Below are 17792 nucleotides of genomic sequence, written 5' to 3'. Positions count from 1 at the left end.
TCTCTCTCTCTCTCTCTCTCTCTCTCTCTCTCTCTCTCTCTCTCTCTCTTCCACCTCCATCTACATTTCTGTCTTTATCTCTGTCTCCACATATATACTTCTTAACTTTTCAAAACAATCTGTACTCTTTGAATAATAAACTCAAAATCTTTTTGTCTCCCAAGTTTCCTTTAGGAGTTTATCAAAGTATATCATCTGTCATAAAATCAGATTATTTCTCTCATTGTTCCTTAGTCTTGTAGATCAATTATAATCTATGGGGAAAAGAAAGACTAGAACCAGAATATAGGATGTAGAGTTATCTAATATAACATACCTTCAACTCGGAAAACTTCACATTCCAAGTACTGAATGTCAGTGGAAAATTTCGTCACTGAAAAATCAGGTTTTCTGAATACACGTTTCTTTGGATATATCCAGAAATTAAGCTTATCAGATGAGTAAAATTCCAGGTAATCACTCGTAACTTTCAGTAGATTCAAAAATAAAGTTGACATTACAGTTAAACTATCCTTTTGAAAGATAAAAAAGATGGAAGCACATTGTTTTTCAGAATCGTCAACTATTTTAGGAATATGATCAAGTGTTAAAGCACCAACAATACTTTTTTGAAGGTAAAGCATTGTTATAGTGGGTCCCTGTTGACTGCACCTCTGAACCATCTTTTGAATGCTACAGCCATGAGCACTCTCCTTATAAAGAAGACTCAAAGAAGCATTTCCAAGTAGAATCTGTAAACACTTTTCTTCAAGCCAAGTCAATCTGGGTGTCACTGCCATTGTCCTGTATCTAAAGGGGAAAAAAAATCATATGTGTTGAGAGGCCAGCACAGCACAGCACAGCAAAGATTTCTGTTTTAGTTGCTGTTGAGTTTTTTTTCTCTGACCCAATTAAAACACACTATTAATACCATAAGCAAAAATCATACAGAGTATAATAGATTGATGTAAAAATAACTTAGAAATGAAATATATTAACATTTTAACATCAGTTGATGAGTAAACTGAAAACTGGATAAATAATTTTAAAAATAGTCAATTAGAATAGAGGTCTACAAACTTCTTTGTTTATTTCTTCTTTTTAGATATACTTGACAGTAGAATAGATTTGACATACTATACATACATGGAGTATAACTTCCTGTCCTTGTGATTCTATATCACGTGGAGTTACTCTGGTCGTGTATTCATATATGAACACAGGAAAGTTATGTCTGATTCATTCTACTGTGCCGCAGCCCGGCTGGCTGGGCAAAATAACCGGGGGGTGACGAATAACTTGTGTACTTGATACAGCAGGAGTGGAAGCCGTTTATTGCAGGACAGGAGCAGTATTTATACATTCCACATAGCTTATCTAATTAGCATAAACTAGATACATCAGTCAACCAATAAAGAATTTCCACACTTAATGGCTTGTTTTTGTTACTTCTCAAACCACTCCCTCTGGCATTTTGCCAGGCACCATCCAGACTTGTTTACGAACTCTAACATTCCCCTGGCAAAATGCCAGGTGTTATTTTGACTTGTTTACAGACTCTAACACTACTGTCTTTTCTATTCCTATCTGCCCTTCCTTCCCCTTTGTCTAATCCAATGAATTTCTATTCTTCCCCCATATCGTGTGTGAGCATCCGCACATCAGAGGGAACATTTTCTTTTACTTAGCATGATAATCTTCTGTTCCATCCACTTACTGACAAATGCCATAATTTTATTCCTCTTTATGGAATAAAATCCCTCTTTATTCTATTGTGTATATATACCGTGTTTTCTTTATCCACCTGTTGAAGGGCACCTAGGTTGATTCCACAGCTTAGCTAGTGTGAATTGAATTGCTACAAATATCGATGTGGCCACATGACTAGAGTATGCTAATTTTAAGTTCTTTGGGTCTAGGCAGAGGAGTGGGATAACTGGGTCAAATAAACATATTTTGATGGGGCTGGGATTGTAGCTCAGTAGTAAAGACTTGCCTGGCACATGTGAGACACTGGACTCAATCCTCAGCACCACATAAAAATGAATAAATAAAAATAAAGGTATTGTGTCCATCTACAACTAAAAATATTTTTTAAAAATGTTTTGATGCCATGAAGTTGGCAGCAATGCCTTAAATGTTTGCATTTTTTCATCTCCAAGGGCCTCTTCCATCCTTGTCAGTGGGAATGCTAACCTTATCTCCTTTCATACAACACTACAAACTTCTTCTTAATAAACTAGGTAGCAAATATTTTAGGCTTTATGAGTCATATAGTCTTGGCACTACTCAAAATTGCCATTGTACAATAGAAGCAATCACAATTTGTGCTAAAATTTGGATGTGATTTGTCTCAAGGTTTATGTACTGGAAGTTTCATCCTCAGTGTGGTGATGTTGGCAAATGGAACCTTCAAGAGGTGGGGCCTAGTGAGATATTGATAGGTCAGTTGGGAGCATGTCCTCATAAAAGAACGACCTTGGCTAGTTCTAATGAAAGGGTTGTTATAAGAGCCTGAGCTGGCCCCATTCAGTTCTTTTGACTTCCTGTTAGCAATGTGTTTTTTTTCTTCACACATATGCTCTCACAATGTTCAGTCCATGTGAGGTGGATGTGATGCAGCCAAGAAGTCCCTCACCAGAGCCAAGTCAATGCCAGCATCATACACTTAAACTTCTAGAAGAGTGAGCTAAATTAGCCACCTTTCTTTATAAAGTTAACCTGTCTCTAGCATTTTATTATAGTAACAAAAACGGATTAATACATTTTTTTTTAAAAGAATGATCATGTTCCAATAAAATTTTCACTACAAAAACAGATGGCTAGTCAGGTGTGGTGGTGCACACCATAATCTCAGTGGCTCAGGAGACTGAGGCAGGAGGGTTGCAAGTAACTTAGCCTCAGTAACTTAGTGAGACCCTATACTCTCAAAATGAAAAAGGGGCTGAGAATGTGACTCAGTAGTTAAGTACCTCTCAATTCAATTCCTGATATTGAAAAAAAAAAAAGATAAACACATGCCAAAGTTTATCAACCCATGAATTAGAAGATAAAACTGAAGAATTTATACAGAAAATAGCTCACAAATAAAAAATAAAATATGGAAATAGTTAACAAATATAGAAGTCCCACAGTAGCATACTAAACTATTAACAGTCATTTAAATGAAAAAAAAAAGGTAGAAAAAGGATAAACTGTAAAAATGCCTGTATTCAAAAGAATTAGAGAGCTCACAAGAGAGGGAGGAATTATGTGACAGGCTAAGACTTGGGAAAGTTAATAGAGGTAAGATGGGCATTTGAGAGAACATTTTCCTGAGGTGTGGCTGTTAACTTTAGAAAAGTCACTTGAGAAATTAAGCAAAGCTTCTGCTAGACTTATAAGCTAAGAGGGGGGAAAAAAAAAAACTTCTTTGGTGTGCAGCAAGGAGGGTGTCTTAGAAACCTTTCACAGCCCAGGTTGTGGATTAGAATTCTGAAGAGCCCTAAGGAAGATGTAAGGGTGTACTAGAAACATACAGATTTGATCATTCAGCAATCTCAGTCCTTGTTTGGATTAAGGTGAACAAGAATTTAGACTGTCAATAATTTTTGTTGCAAAATCAAAATGAATTTTACCTGGATGAAGAGAACATGTTTCTATCTTTACATTATTTCTATATTTTTCAAAACTCAATGCCTCACACTTGATCATAAACAAACTGAGAAACAGAGAACATAGTAGAAAATCAAGAGAAAAAAAATGAACAATAAAAAGAAACCCAGACTGATAATAGAGTTAACCACAAAGATTTAAAAACTACTAGAGTTGGGTAAAATAGAAGCATCCTTCCCATTCATCTGTGGTAAGAAGAGTCAAGGCTGAAAAAATAAAAGTAGAAACTATATTCCAAGGAGAGGAAGAAAAGGAAGAGCTCTGGGAATTAAGAAAGAGGTGATAGGAAAAAGAAGCACATAGAAGCAGAATGACAATTCAGAGAAAAGTACAAAATTGTCCACAACTCTGACTCCAGGGGAAAAGGAACCCAATGCTTTAATCACAAGATTCTCTTTGTGGTGTTGTCGTTACCATGGTTTCTTTTATTTGAGTAGTACTGGGAATTGAGCCCTCCAGAGAATTCTGCTCATTAAGAAGACCCTTACTTAAAAGTAGAAGAGATATTCATTCCAACAGATGTGCAAATCTTAGTAGAGAGACACAAGAAATATGAAAAACAAAACAACATGACTTCTCCAAAGGTTCATAACTCTTCAGTAACTGAACCCAAAGACATTCAAAGTGAATAAAATTCCAAAGAATTCAAAAGATTGATTTCTAATATGATTTCAAAGAGGATACATATAAACAGCTGAATGAATTAAGGCACATAATACAGGATATAAAAGATCATTTCAACAAAAAGAGGTAGAGATTCTAAAACAGAACCAAAAAGAAATCTTGGGAATGAAAAACTCAATAAGCCAAACAAAAACTCCAGTGAAATTTCAAAAATAGACTAGATGAAGTGGAAGAAAGAATAGCAGGGATTCTGGACAAGATCAATGAATTATCACATTCTGACAGTAATAAAGAAAAAAAATTATGAACAGAACATACAAGATTTATGGGACAATTAAGAGACCAAACCTATGAATAATCAGGTTAGAGAAAGGGGCTGAGGTATAGGCCAAAGGCAAAGAAAACATAATCAGTGAACTCATAAAAAAATTTCCCAAATCTTGGAGAAGAAATAGACATCCAGGTACAGGAGGCATTTAGAAACCCAAAATAGAGATAGCCAGAAAAGTATCTCCTCATGTATTAGTCAAACTAACAAAGTATAGAACAAAGAAAGAATATTGAAAGTTACAAAAGAGAAACACTAAGTTGCTCATAAAGGTAAACAATCTTCTTAGAATAAAATCTAAAGAACAAAAAAGTATGTAATAATGTTTCTCAAGCCATGAAAATTTAAAAAAAAAACTGCTAGATTACTATCTATAGTAAATTTGTTTTTCAGAATCAAAGGTGAAACAAAAGACTCCAAGGAAATGCAGAAACCAAAGGAATTTGTGAGCAATAAGCCAGTATTGCAGAAGATACTTAAAAAGAATCCTATACACAGAAGACAAAGCAAGACAAACACAATTGTGAGAGCACAGGAAAGAATAAATCTTACTAGAAGAGTATATGAACAAATGAGAATTAAGATGGATTCCAGCATGAATAATTCAGTAAAACATTAAACCTTTAAGATGATCAAGGGAAAAGGAAACTAACATAGATCATTCAAAACAATCAGGAAAAAAAAAGAAGACAAAAACAATATTTATCTTTACTTTTCAATAATATCCCTATATGTAAATAATCTGAATTCTTACCTAAAAGATGCAGACTGACTGATTGGATCTAAAAAACAAGAATCCAACTGTTTGCTGTCTGCAAGAAACTCACCTCAGCAAAGAATAAAGAGACTGAAAGTAAAATGATGAAGAACTATATGCCAATCAAATGGAATCCAAAATCAAGCAGAAGTAGCAGTATTCATATCAGAAAAATATAAATTTCAAATAAAAATTGGTCAGAAAAGACAAAGAAAGTGAATACAACACATACTGATAAAGGGAAGAACCTATCAAGAAGATATAATGATTGCAAATATATAGGCACCAAACTCCAGAGTACCCAATTTTACAAAATAAATGCCACAGAACATCAAGGCATAGACAGGCCCAGCAACACAAAAATAGTGGTGACTCAGTACTCCATTTTCACAAATAGATAAATCTTCCAGACCACCTCCCCCCTTGCCCCAAAAAAAAGTCAACAAAGAAATTTCAAAATAAATTATACTATAGATGAAATGGACTTAATAGTCATCTATAAAGAATATTTGGTTCAATGGCTGAAGAATACACATCCTTTTCATCAGCACACAAAACTTCTTCCAAAATACGTTTCATTTTAGGCAATAAGGCAAACATTAACAAATATAAAAAAAATTTTTTGAAATAATTTCTTAAATTTTTCAAACCATAATGGAATAAAACCAAAAATGCATAGCAAGAGAAGATGAATAAAAGACACAAACACATAAATATTGAACAATACACTTTTGAATGACCAGTAAGTCAACTGAAAAAATCAGAGGGTATTGAAGAAGTCCCAAAATAAAATGAAAATGGGAACACACCCTACCAGGACCTATTGGACACAGCAAAAGCAGTTATAACACGGAAGTTTACAGATGTAAGTCCTACATTATATAAAGAGAGAAATCTCAAATAAATAACATAAAATGCATCTTAAAATCTAACAAAAGCAAGAACAAAACAAATTCAAAAATCAGCAGAATGAAGGAAATAATGAAGAGCAGAGCAGAAATGAATGAAACAGATTAAAGCAACTGTGCAAAAGATCAACAAAACAAAGAGTTGGTTCTTCAAAAATATAAACACTCTTAGCTAAACTTAGAGAGAGAGAGAGAGAGAGAGAGAAAAGATCAAAAAAATAAACAAAATTTGAGGTAAAAGGGGAACACAACAACAAATACCACTGAAATCCTGAGAAACATTAAGGAATACTTTGAAAATTTACATGACAACATATTGGAAAATCCAGAAGAAACAGAAAAATTTCTAGACATATATGTCTAGAATTAAACCAACAGGATATAAATAACTTAAATAGACCAGTAACAAGTAATGAGATTGAAACAGTAATAAAAAGCTCCCAAAGAAAAGCCAAGGACCAGTGTGGATTCACTGCTGATTTTGACCAGACATTTAAAGAACTAATAATCAAATCTCCTCAAAGTATCCCATAAAATAGAAAGAGAGGAAAATTTTCCAAACTCATTCTATGAAGTCAGTATTATCTGTTACCAAAATATGATAAGAACATAATAATAAGATAATGCTAGAAACTAATGTCTTATTTGCAAAAATCCTCAAAAAATACTTGCAAATTAAATTCAAAATCATATTAAAAAGTATAGCATGATTAAGTTGGTTTCATTTAAGGGATTCAAGTGGGGTTCAACAGACACAAATCAATAGAGGAGAATCAATAATAAAAACCAAATGGTCATCTCAAAAAAAGCAGAAAAAACAGACCTTCAATAAAATCTGAATCCCTTTAGGGGTTTTTATCCTTTAGGATAAAAATCCTGAAAAAACTAGAAGGATCATACCTCAACATAATAAAGGCAATACATGAAAAACCAATAGGCAACATCATACTGCATGGGGATCATTGAAAATATTTCTTATAAAATCAAGAACAAAACAAGGATATTTCCTATCACTGCTCTCATTAGCTTTAGTACTAGAAATTTTGGCCAGAACAATTCAGCAGGAGAAAGAAATAAAATGGATACAAAAGGAAAAGTAGAAGATCCAAGTAGTGCTGCTTGCAGATAAGACTCCATATCTAAAAAACCAAAGAGTTCACCACAATTCTCTTGGAACTGAAAAACAATTTCAGCAAAGGTACTGGACATAAAAATCAATGTACAAAAATAAGTAACTTTTCTACATATCAATAAAAAAAGAACGCTCTAGAAAGAAATTAGGAAAATAATCCCATTTAAAATACCCTAAAAAAAATAGGAATAAACCTAAGTAAGGAAGTGAAAGACCTCTACAAGGAAAATTTTAAAACTTTGGAGAAAGAAATTAAAGAAGACACTAGAAGATAGAAAGAAGTATAAATGTCCAATAATTATATGAAAAAAATGTTCAAAACCTTTATCCATCAAGGAAATGCAAATCAAAACCACATCGAGAATCCAGATCACTCCAGTAAGAATGACAATTATCAAGAAAATTAAAAAATAAGAAGTGCTAGTAAATATGTGTAAAAACAACAACAACAAGATGAACATTTATACACTGTTGATTGGAATGTAAATAAGTACAGCCACTGTGGAAATCAGCATGAAGATTCCTTAGAAAGCTAAAAAATTTTACTACCATATGATCCAGCTCTACCACCCCTGAGTATATATGCCTGAAGTAATCAAACCCAACTAGGTAGAGAGGATCACCCCACATGTTTCTTCTAGTAGTTTCTGAGTTTCAGGTCTTATGTTAAAGTCTTTGATCCACTGATCCATATACAATAGATGTATCTTCATATCCATGTTTATCAAAGCACTATTTATAATAGCCAAGTTATGGAATTAGCCTAGATGCCCACCAACAGATAAATGAATAAAGCATATGTGCTATATGTACATAATAATGCATTATTCAGCTATAAAGAAGGATGATATCATGTCATTTGCAGGAAAATGGATGGAACTGGAGGTCATCATGTAAAGTAAAACAAGCTAGACTCAGAAATTTAAGTATTACATGTTTTTTTCTCATGTGTAATCTAGATTTTTTAAAAGATGATATGAAAATAGAAAAACTATTAAGGAAGGGGAAAGGTATCTGGTCAAGAGGGAAGGGGATAAGAGAGGGTAATAGGGAAAATGGATATGATTTAAGTATGTTATATGAATATAAGAAAATATCACAAAGAAACCCATTAATTTCCTCAGTCTATACCAAAGGACTTAAAACCAGCCACCTCAATGTTTATAGCAGTTCAATTTACAATACTAAACTGTGGAAACAGCCTAGATGCCCTTTAATAGATGAGTGGATAAAGAAACTGTGGTATATATACACAATGGAATATTACTTAGCCTTAAATAAGAATGAAATAATGAACAGGTAAATGGAAAGAGTTAGAGAATATCATGCTAAGCGAAGTAAGCCAATCTCAAAAAAAAACAAAGGCCAAATGTTTTCTCTGATAAGTGGATGTTGATCCAAAATGGGTGGGGGAGGGCAAGGGAAGAATGGAAGAATTTAGGATTGAGCAGAGGGGAGGAAGAGGAGGGGAGGGTGTGTGTGGTGGGGGAAGATGATGGATTGAGATGGACATTATTACCCCTATATATAGGTATGATTGCATGAATAGTGTGACTCTACATTATATATGACCAGAGAAATGAAAAGTTGTGCTCTACTTGTATAAAACATAAAATAAAATCAATTTTTTAAAAGAAACCCTTAATTTGTACAATTAATACTTGGTAATAATTATAATTTAAAAGTTACTATAGTTGGTGTGTTCAAATAATTTTAAGTAAAGATTGTATGATTGACAGTAAAATTTTAAAATAAGAATAAGAAAAGAAATTCTGAATTTAAAAATATACAAATTAATAATTAACATAATACATTTAACTGTAAATATATATATATATATATATATATATATATATACACATATATATATATATATATATATTTATTTCATATATTTTCTAAACTGAAGCACTGAGGCCAAAAGACAATGAAAGAGGAAACAAACAAACAAACAAAAAACTAAAGCATATAGCAAAATTGGTTAGGTTATATAAAGCCAGAGAACCAGAAAAAAACAAAGCCAGCATACAGCAAATATGAACATGGTGCTATGATCCCCCCAAAGCAATCAAATCTCAAAATAGTCAAAGCACTAAAGTTTGAATAAGAATATAAGCTAGATATCATAATTATATAGCTACTCATACATTAAAAAATAAAATACACTTTTAAATAATCCATTAGTGAGACAGATCTTAATGGAATTAAAACGATAAAAATATCCTTGTCAAAATTTATGGAATGGAGCTAGAATATGATATAAAGTTATATGTCTTTAAACAGATGAAAAGAAGAAAGAAGAAAGGATGAAAACAAATGACATAAGCTTTTACTTCAAAAACTCAGAAAAAAGATACCAGTTGACCCAAACAAATGGGGATAATTAGCAGCTATTATGGATCCAATTCACCCCATGGCACAAGACTGCTGAATAAAGGGTGCTACAGTTTCAATGAATGCTACAAAAAAACATGTGTTGAAAATTCCATCCTCAATGCAACAGTATAGGGAGGTGGGCCTAGTGAGGGATTTTAGGCCATGAATGTATTAATGCTGATTATAAAAGGACTGTAGGCCCAGGGTTCACTCTCTTGCTCTCTCTCATAAATGTCTCTTGTCTTTCCACCTTCTACCATGGGATGACATGATGAGAAGGCCCTTGCCAGATGCAGACTCCATGACCTTGGACTTTCTAGCTTCCACAACTGTAAGAAATAAATACCTGTTCTTTATAAATTACCCAGCCCCTGGTATTCTGGATTTTTGGTTCTTTTGTTTTGGTTTGTTTTTTTGGTACCAGGAACTGAATCCAAGAGCACTGAGTCACATCCCCATCCCTTTTTTAAATTTTCATTTAGAGGCAGGGCCTCATTGAGTTGCTCAGGGCCTTGCTAAATTGCTGAGGCTGGCTTTGAATTCTCATTCCTCCTGCCTCAGTCTTCTGAGCTGCTAGGATTAAAGGCTTACACCACTGTGCCCAGCTGGTATCATGTTTCAATAGCACAAAACAGACTAAAACACAAGGCCAATATGTTAAAATGACCCCTATTTCTTGTACCAACACAGTTTTACATAAAACGTTTTAAGTACCATTTACATTACTAAAAAAATAAATAAGTCTAGTAATATGTCTAACTAAAGGAATGTTTTAAACATGTATAAGGCCTGTACACAGAAAACTATAAAATATTACTAAGCAAAATCAGATTTATAGCTTAAATAAATGAAGACCTTATAATGTGTTCATGTACTAATAGATTCAATGTTAAACTCTTAATGAGATTTTGTGGACAGTTATAAGGTAATTCTAAAATTTCTATGGAAATGGTACTTTGATTTCATGTTGCTTGTTGCCTCTCGGCTTCACTCAGTGGAGGGGGGCAGGGACGCAGAGTCAAGACACAGACACCAGGAGCTGGGTGAAAGTAGGCAAGTGGGGAGCTGCCAGCAAGCTCGTTTATTACAGAAGAGCTTATAGTTTATATAGGGCGTGTTTACCAATCATAATTGTATAAGCCAGCAGTACAATATCTTGAAGCCAATCATCATCAAGATCAAAACTAACTGTACTATGGGAAGTAGGGGAGCCTGCCAAGCGGTCTGAGAAGGCAAGAAGGGTCACTACTGGGTGTACAGGTCCCTTCACTCATCACCTTAAGCCATGGTGGGTTAGATCATCAAGTCTCTGCCTTCGGTTTCCCTGGCAGCCAATTGTGAGGAAGTGGTTTTACTTCAGCTGCTAAGCCAGAGCAGTTATGCTAAGCCTGCAGTTATGTCTGCTAGGCCTGTATGTGCATAGGCTTTCCTCACACACTTGAGCTGCTCACAGCCACTGGTTATGAGCCGAGAGTTGTTTCTCCCACATTTCCTCCCTTTTTATTAATTTTGAACCAGAGATTACTTTTGGAAAGTCTTGATTGATCTGTTCCCTGCAGCTTCTTACATATGTTAAACTAAACCCATTCCATAGCAGCCATCCATGCTGCAGGTCGACTCTTACCCACAACTTCAACCTTGCAAAGGAACCAGCTAGCCATTCCAAACATCCTGACCCCTGGAGACTGCATAATCCATGTATTTCTACATTTGTGATGAATTGCTATGCAACATAGAATACTAATACAAGAAGATAGAATGAGATAACTAATTAAAGGCCTTTTTCCAGGGAAGAGGTTTCTAAACAAGAACAACCCAAAATCTAGGTTAGCAAATGGAAGGAAATAATAAAGATCAGAGAATAAACAAGTGGCATAGAGATTAAAAAAATGATTTTAAAAAATATTTTTAAAAAAAATGTGTTTTTTTTTAAAGACAAAGCTGGCAAAACTTTAGAGGCTGAGGGGGAAAAAAAAGACAAGACTCAAATAAATAAAATCAGAATTAAAAGAGAAAACTACGACCAATACCACAGAAATACATAGAATCAGTTTTTAAAACTTATATATCAACAAATTAAATAACATAGGAGAAATTAATAAATTTCTAAAAATATATAATCTACAGAGTCTTGAGGAAATAGAAAATATGAATAGTCAAAAACAAGAAAGTAGATTGAATCAGTAATAAAAATAGAAAAGTCTTCCAACAAAGAAAAGACTAATACTAGATTGTTTCTTAACTGTTTTCTACAAACATTTAAGGAAGAAAGAATACCAAGTTTTCTCAGACTCTTCCAAAAAATTGAAATGCGGGGAATACTTCTAAATTCATTTTAGAAGTTAAGTATTGTCCTGATACCAAAGTTAGATAAGATCATTACTCGAAAGAACAGGCCTATATTCTGAATGAACTTATATGCAAAAAGCCTCAACAAAATACTAGCAAGTTCAATTTAAATCATATAACAAGATCATTCCTAATGATAAAGTGGGATTTGTTATGAGGAAATAGAAGAAAAGACCCTAAAATTCATGTAGAAACACACTAGACCCCAAATAGCTACAGCAATCTTGAGCAAAAAGAATAAAGCTGCAATTTCACACTGTCAGCTTAGAGCCTTCTTGAAAATGATGTAATATTCTACAAACTTCATCTTCAAATTTAGTGCAAACTCATTCAAGTGCCCAAGAACATTCTTTCTATTATCTCTAATAAGATAATCCTGAATTTCACATATTTCACAGGAAAAAAATAGCTACTTTTAATAGTTTAAATAATCTAAAATTATAATGAAATATTACAGTGACACAAAAATAAACAGCCTTGTCACTGATCAATTTCATAGCCAGGGGCCCCTGGGAAACAAAGCTAAAGGAGTCTCATAAACAGAGGCATTAATTATAGTGATGTGCAACTCCAGACAAGCAAGAATGGGACAAGCAGGAAAGGGAGGAGGAGCCAAGTCCAGTCAACATAACTGATTAGTCTTTTTTCTTTCTTTTTTGGTTGTTATTGTTTGGTTGTTTTTTTTAACTGGGGATTTCATCCAGGGATGCTTTACCACAGAGCCACATCCCCTGTCCTTTTTTTTTATTTTTTATTTTGACACATCTTTATTCTATAAACATTATACATTAAAAAAATCTCTTCAAGGAAATAAGGAAACCATAAACAACATAGTAGAAAAAGCAGTCAAAGTAGATGAAAAGGAAATTCACAGATGAAGTCACCCAAACAATCTTTCTTAAAATATGAAACTGTAAACAACTATAAACAGGGTATCACTCCACATCAAAACAGAAGTCCAGCAATACTAACTGTTGATCAAGATATGAAGAGTCCAGAATGTTAACACTGTCCTGATAAACATATGCAGTTTGAGAGAAATATATTCATACCATTATTGGTCATAATGACATTTGAAAGTTGGACATATGAATTTTGACACATTTACACAGTGAAAGTAACAGCAAAGTGATTGAACTAGCACTATTCGTGTCAGCATAAATGAAGCTTGAATAGTTAATTTTGAATAAAAAAATAAATTGATAATGAGAAACAATATAATACAATTTTTATAAAATATTAGCATACTAAGTAATACTAGACACACACAAACACACACACACACAGCAAAAGCATAAAAATAAGCATGACAATAATTTACACCAAAATTTAGATAGTGTTTCTCTCTAGGAAGGAAGGGAAGAGGAGATATAGTACAAGGAAGATTCAGAGATTACTTCAACTTTATATGTAACAGTTTTTCTAAGGAAAAAAAAATCTATTCTAATAAAGCAAATCATATTTAAAATCCGATAGAAACGTATGAAGAATATACAAGCGTTTATTTTTTCTTCTCTATAGTTGTCAGTGTGTAAATTTTCATGAAAATAAAAGAGCAAATGAAAGAGAAAATCCAATCGTTAGAAGCAATTTTACCTTGATATCTTCTCAAGGTAAAGCAAGCAGGCTGTTTTCTTCACACAGCTAAGAAACCAAATGGCTGGAAGCCTCTTACCTGATGCTGAGAGTTGGATCAGCTCAAGATTAAATGGAAGATTGATTATTTTGTCTGAGTTATGGAGCAGCCACTGGGTGGAGACAAGAAAAGAAACCGAAACTCAAAGCAGCAAACATTCAGCGTCAGCATGCCAAGTGCCAGTAAGTTTCTTTTTCCTCAAGAGGAAAAAGATACAGTTAGGAAATGTAGAGGCTCTGTGCTTGAGATTGGAGTCTCTGATAAACTTCATAATTGTGGCATGCTTGGTGACTAGGAAGTTTCTTGCAAAGACACAGAATGCCTGGCTGCTAGGAAATTTCTGTGCAAAGACACAGAATGCCAGACTGCTGGGAAACTCCTGTGATAAGACACAGGATTCCTGGCTGCTGTAGCAATATCCTTCATGAGAAAACTCTGTGTGGAGTCTTATCAGTTTTGATATCATCTCAGGCACAGAGCTCCTGAGGATATAAGGACTTGTAGGTATTCTGACCATGGAAATGTACAGGGAATTGTTTCTCTGGTGAGAAAACTCCCAGGGGGTCACTGATGCTCTGTCTTCCACCCTTGGAATGCCCAGCAGTTTCCCCTTGAAGCTAGTAAGATAACTATACAGGTGGAGTATCTAATTACTATGATGATGTCCTTAGAGAAAAGGGCTCTGGGCTCTGTATCTTAATCATCCTGGACTTTGATCTCAATTATCTAACACCTGGAATTAATGGTGGAGTAGGCTGGTATCCAAAACCAAGTCTCCCTTTGTTGGAACAGACAATGGTTCATCTTTTCTGTGTTCTGTACACTGGACAGTTCGTCTTCCAATTTATACACTCACTCAGTCAACACTGTTCCAGACCCTGGGGGAAAAAAAAAGGGTGAGTGAGATAAAAACAGTGTGCTCAAGAAGAGCTGTGTACTCAGCAGAGATGGGTACGGAGGCAATTACACCTCTGTGCTGAGAGCTGTAGAGGAGGAAGGACTAGATTCCCTGGGAGCCAGGAGAACAGCAGCCTCATCCAGTCTGGGCACACTAATGAAAGGCTTGACAGCAAATCAGATTTTAAACTGAGGTATGAAGTGAAGGCAACTGAGGGAAGTGAGATAGCTGCTGTCCTCAAGATGCTCCCAGCATTTTAATATATCTGAAATGGAGTGAGAGCATCAGCCTCACAAGGAATGAGCCTAGGGAGGTGATCAGGACCCACAGGTCTCAAAAAGTCTTGTTAATTAAATTGAATGGTATGATAAAGACAATGGGAAGTTATTATGACTGTAAAACAGAGGAACAGCTTTATGGAAATGTAATGTCATAGAAGGGTGTATCCATTTTCTCTTGCTTTGTAAAATTCCACGAACTTTGAGGATTTAAAACAACTGAAAGTTATTATCATCCAGTTTTTATGGGTCAGAGGCAGGTATGACTCTGCTCAAGGTCTCTCATTCAAGGAGTTGCTAGTGTGGTCTCTTCTGAGGCTCTGGAAAGAATCTGATTCTAAGCTCATTTAGATAAGAGACAAAATTAATTCTCTTTCAAGTATGAGAACTGTTTCCTTGCTGCCTATTAATCAAAACCTGTTCTAAGCTCATGGATGATGCTCCCAGTTCCTTGGCAATGGCCTTCATACTCATCCAAGGCTCACCCAACATGGCAGAACAGAATCCTCCAAAACAAGTAACAGAATCTCCCTGCCCCACCCCATCTGCTTTCCCTATGATTTGAATCTCTGCCTCCAGGAAAACCTTCATTCTTTTAAGGGTTCACCTGAATCGATGAGATGATAGATAATTTGTCTTTCCCAAAATCAATAAATTAATCATGGGAATGATATCTCATCATATACAGATCTCTCCCACTCTTGAAAGAAGTTATACAAGGATACAGGTCATTGGTTGTAGGTGGGCATTCATATAGAATTCTGTCTACCGAAAAGAGTAATGCAAACCTGGAGTCAAAGAGACCAGTTTTCAGCCTTTTGTGTTTGCTTGCTTGCTTATTTATTTATTTATTCATTCATTAATTCATTCATTCATCCTTCCATTAATTCATTAACCTTTTCAATAAAAAAAAATTGAGCACCTGTATGGCAGATTCATGCCAGACTCTGAGGATAAAAATCAACATAGATTCTACTCTCATTAAAACAACCTGGAGATAAGCTAGGTGAGGCAATATTTGCACCTAAGAATAAGATTAGATGTAATAAATAATTTAAGGCAGAAATTAAATAATCTTTCAGCTTTACAAAATATTTTAAATTACTAAACTGTGAGCAATAAAATATGAAAAAAATATCATTTGTACTGAAAGAATCACAGGATGGATTGATGTCATCTATGCTGGGTTATTAGTCCTTTTGAGTTAATGGTATACTTTTAGGATCTTCTGTGTAAATCTGTTTTTAGCTGCTATACAGTTAAAAATACATTAAGTACATATATGCATATTACAAGTATATTGAAATTTTCACAAATGAATCTTAGAGAATATTATTTGTTTCTAAAGCAATAAAGCTTTGTAAAAAAAAAAAAAAAAAAAAAGGAACATTTGAAAAGAGGATATTCCCATCTCTTAAATCCTGGACTGGTGGCAACAGCAAGTGAAAATCATTCTTGATTTAAACGCCCTCAACCCTGATTCCAGGCCTTAAGGACTGGAGTGGTAGGAAGTGTGCTGCCAAATGAGATGCTCCTGTGAGTGGATAGAGGGGCAACCTCTAAAAATGGGGAGCATCCCCACACCATGTGGATAATGCAAGAGCAGTGTTTCTCCCCCTTCCTAATTCTTCCTGCTCTTCTTTGACCTTGAAGTCCTGTTTTCCAGTATGACCTTGGATCAAGGTTACATTTTCCTCCTATCCACTTGGCTTTCTCCTCTCATGGTTCTTTTCTTTTGTATTTTCTGCTTCCTCAACATTTTTTTCTTCCTTTATTTCTTCTTTCTCTTCTGTAGTGTGTCTCCACTTCTGCCTGTTGTTCTCTAGCTTCTTAATGTATATCTTAAAAATAAATTAAATTAGCAGATGAGTGAGAACTTAGAAGCCTCTAAGACCGAACAAGAGCTTTGGTATGACTATTCTGACATGACCCATTTTTCTGAAGGGAAAATAGAGACTGTTTTAAGTAAATCATTATTTGGAGAAATATGCCACACCATTTCCCAATTACTTTGAATTTATAAATGAATCTGGCAAAAAATAAAGTGTCTCTCTAAAATTATTGAAACTAGTATGTAATAAGTATAAAATACCGCAGTTATAATATTTTTTAATACTGGAAAATGTGAAAATAACCTTTAATATGTAACTTCCATGTAGGTATTTCCTCTAAGGAAATACTTTGAGCTTACAAATTTTACTACAGGGCATTTATCATGCCATAGTTTATCACAGCCAAATATTTGAAGTTACTCACATAGGTTGTTCTTCCTGAGGGAAGGTATCATGTTTAAATAAGTTCACAGTTCATCTATAATACAGAATAATGTGAATCAATAAAACCAATGAGTTAAATACTTAATCACAAGGAAAATAATCATTTTATTGTTAAATGAAAACATCATATTTCATAATATGTTCAGTACAATCTTGAACATAAAATAGGGAAGATATATTTAAAGAAAATGTGAATTCCATTCCTCCAATTCAAGTGTTTTAAGTCATTATTTTCTCTAAATCAATTAAGTTCAATTCTGAACCACCTCTGCCCTGATGCTGGGAGTTTATCCTGAGTTATTTGGAGAGCTCTCAGTTTTCAGAATTAGAATAAGGATATCAGAGTCCTGGAGAAGGGCAGTAGGTGTCTAGCAGTACCTGGGGTATATGTGGTGCTAGGTAAGCAATCCATTCCAGTAGCCCTTCTCCCTTGTGACCTGGACAAGCCTAGTTCTACATCTTTTCTCTCTCTCTCTCTCTCTCTCTCTCTCTCTTAGATGATAAACATTTACTTTACTTTTTTTTCAAGACATTTTTTATTTGTTCTTTTTAGTTATACATGACAGTAGAGTGTATTTTGACATTTACACATTCATG

At 34.3% G+C, this 17792-nt stretch overlaps 1 protein-coding gene and 1 non-coding gene across 3 annotated transcripts in view; both read right to left on the bottom strand.

The window, feature by feature from the left end:
- Ifi44l (interferon induced protein 44 like) overlaps positions 1-13937 on the bottom strand; it is a 32531-nt gene extending 18594 nt beyond the window's left edge. The window contains exons 1-2 of one of the 2 annotated variants that reach the window (XM_015490558.2): positions 13783-13937; positions 317-789 (exon numbers count right to left, since the gene is read on the bottom strand). In XM_015490558.2, the coding sequence (XP_015346044.1) occupies positions 317-779 (463 nt within the window). In that variant the 5' untranslated portion in view covers positions 780-789; positions 13783-13937. Of the gene's footprint in view, positions 1-316; positions 790-13703 lie in introns of both variants that reach the window. The other variant, XM_015490557.2, reaches the window with a different exon arrangement.
- On the bottom strand, positions 2075-2197 carry LOC125620033. The gene has a single exon (XR_007351614.1). It is a non-coding gene; the product is annotated as a U6atac minor spliceosomal RNA (small nuclear RNA).
- Positions 13938-17792: the final 3855 nt, after the last annotated feature.

The sequence above is a fragment of the Marmota marmota genome, unplaced genomic scaffold, assembly GCF_001458135.2.
Source record: "Marmota marmota marmota unplaced genomic scaffold, marMar, whole genome shotgun sequence".
Classification (NCBI taxonomy): domain Eukaryota; kingdom Metazoa; phylum Chordata; class Mammalia; order Rodentia; family Sciuridae; genus Marmota; species Marmota marmota.
Note: the sequence above shows the minus strand (reverse complement) of the source record. Positions and strands in the feature narration are given on the sequence as shown.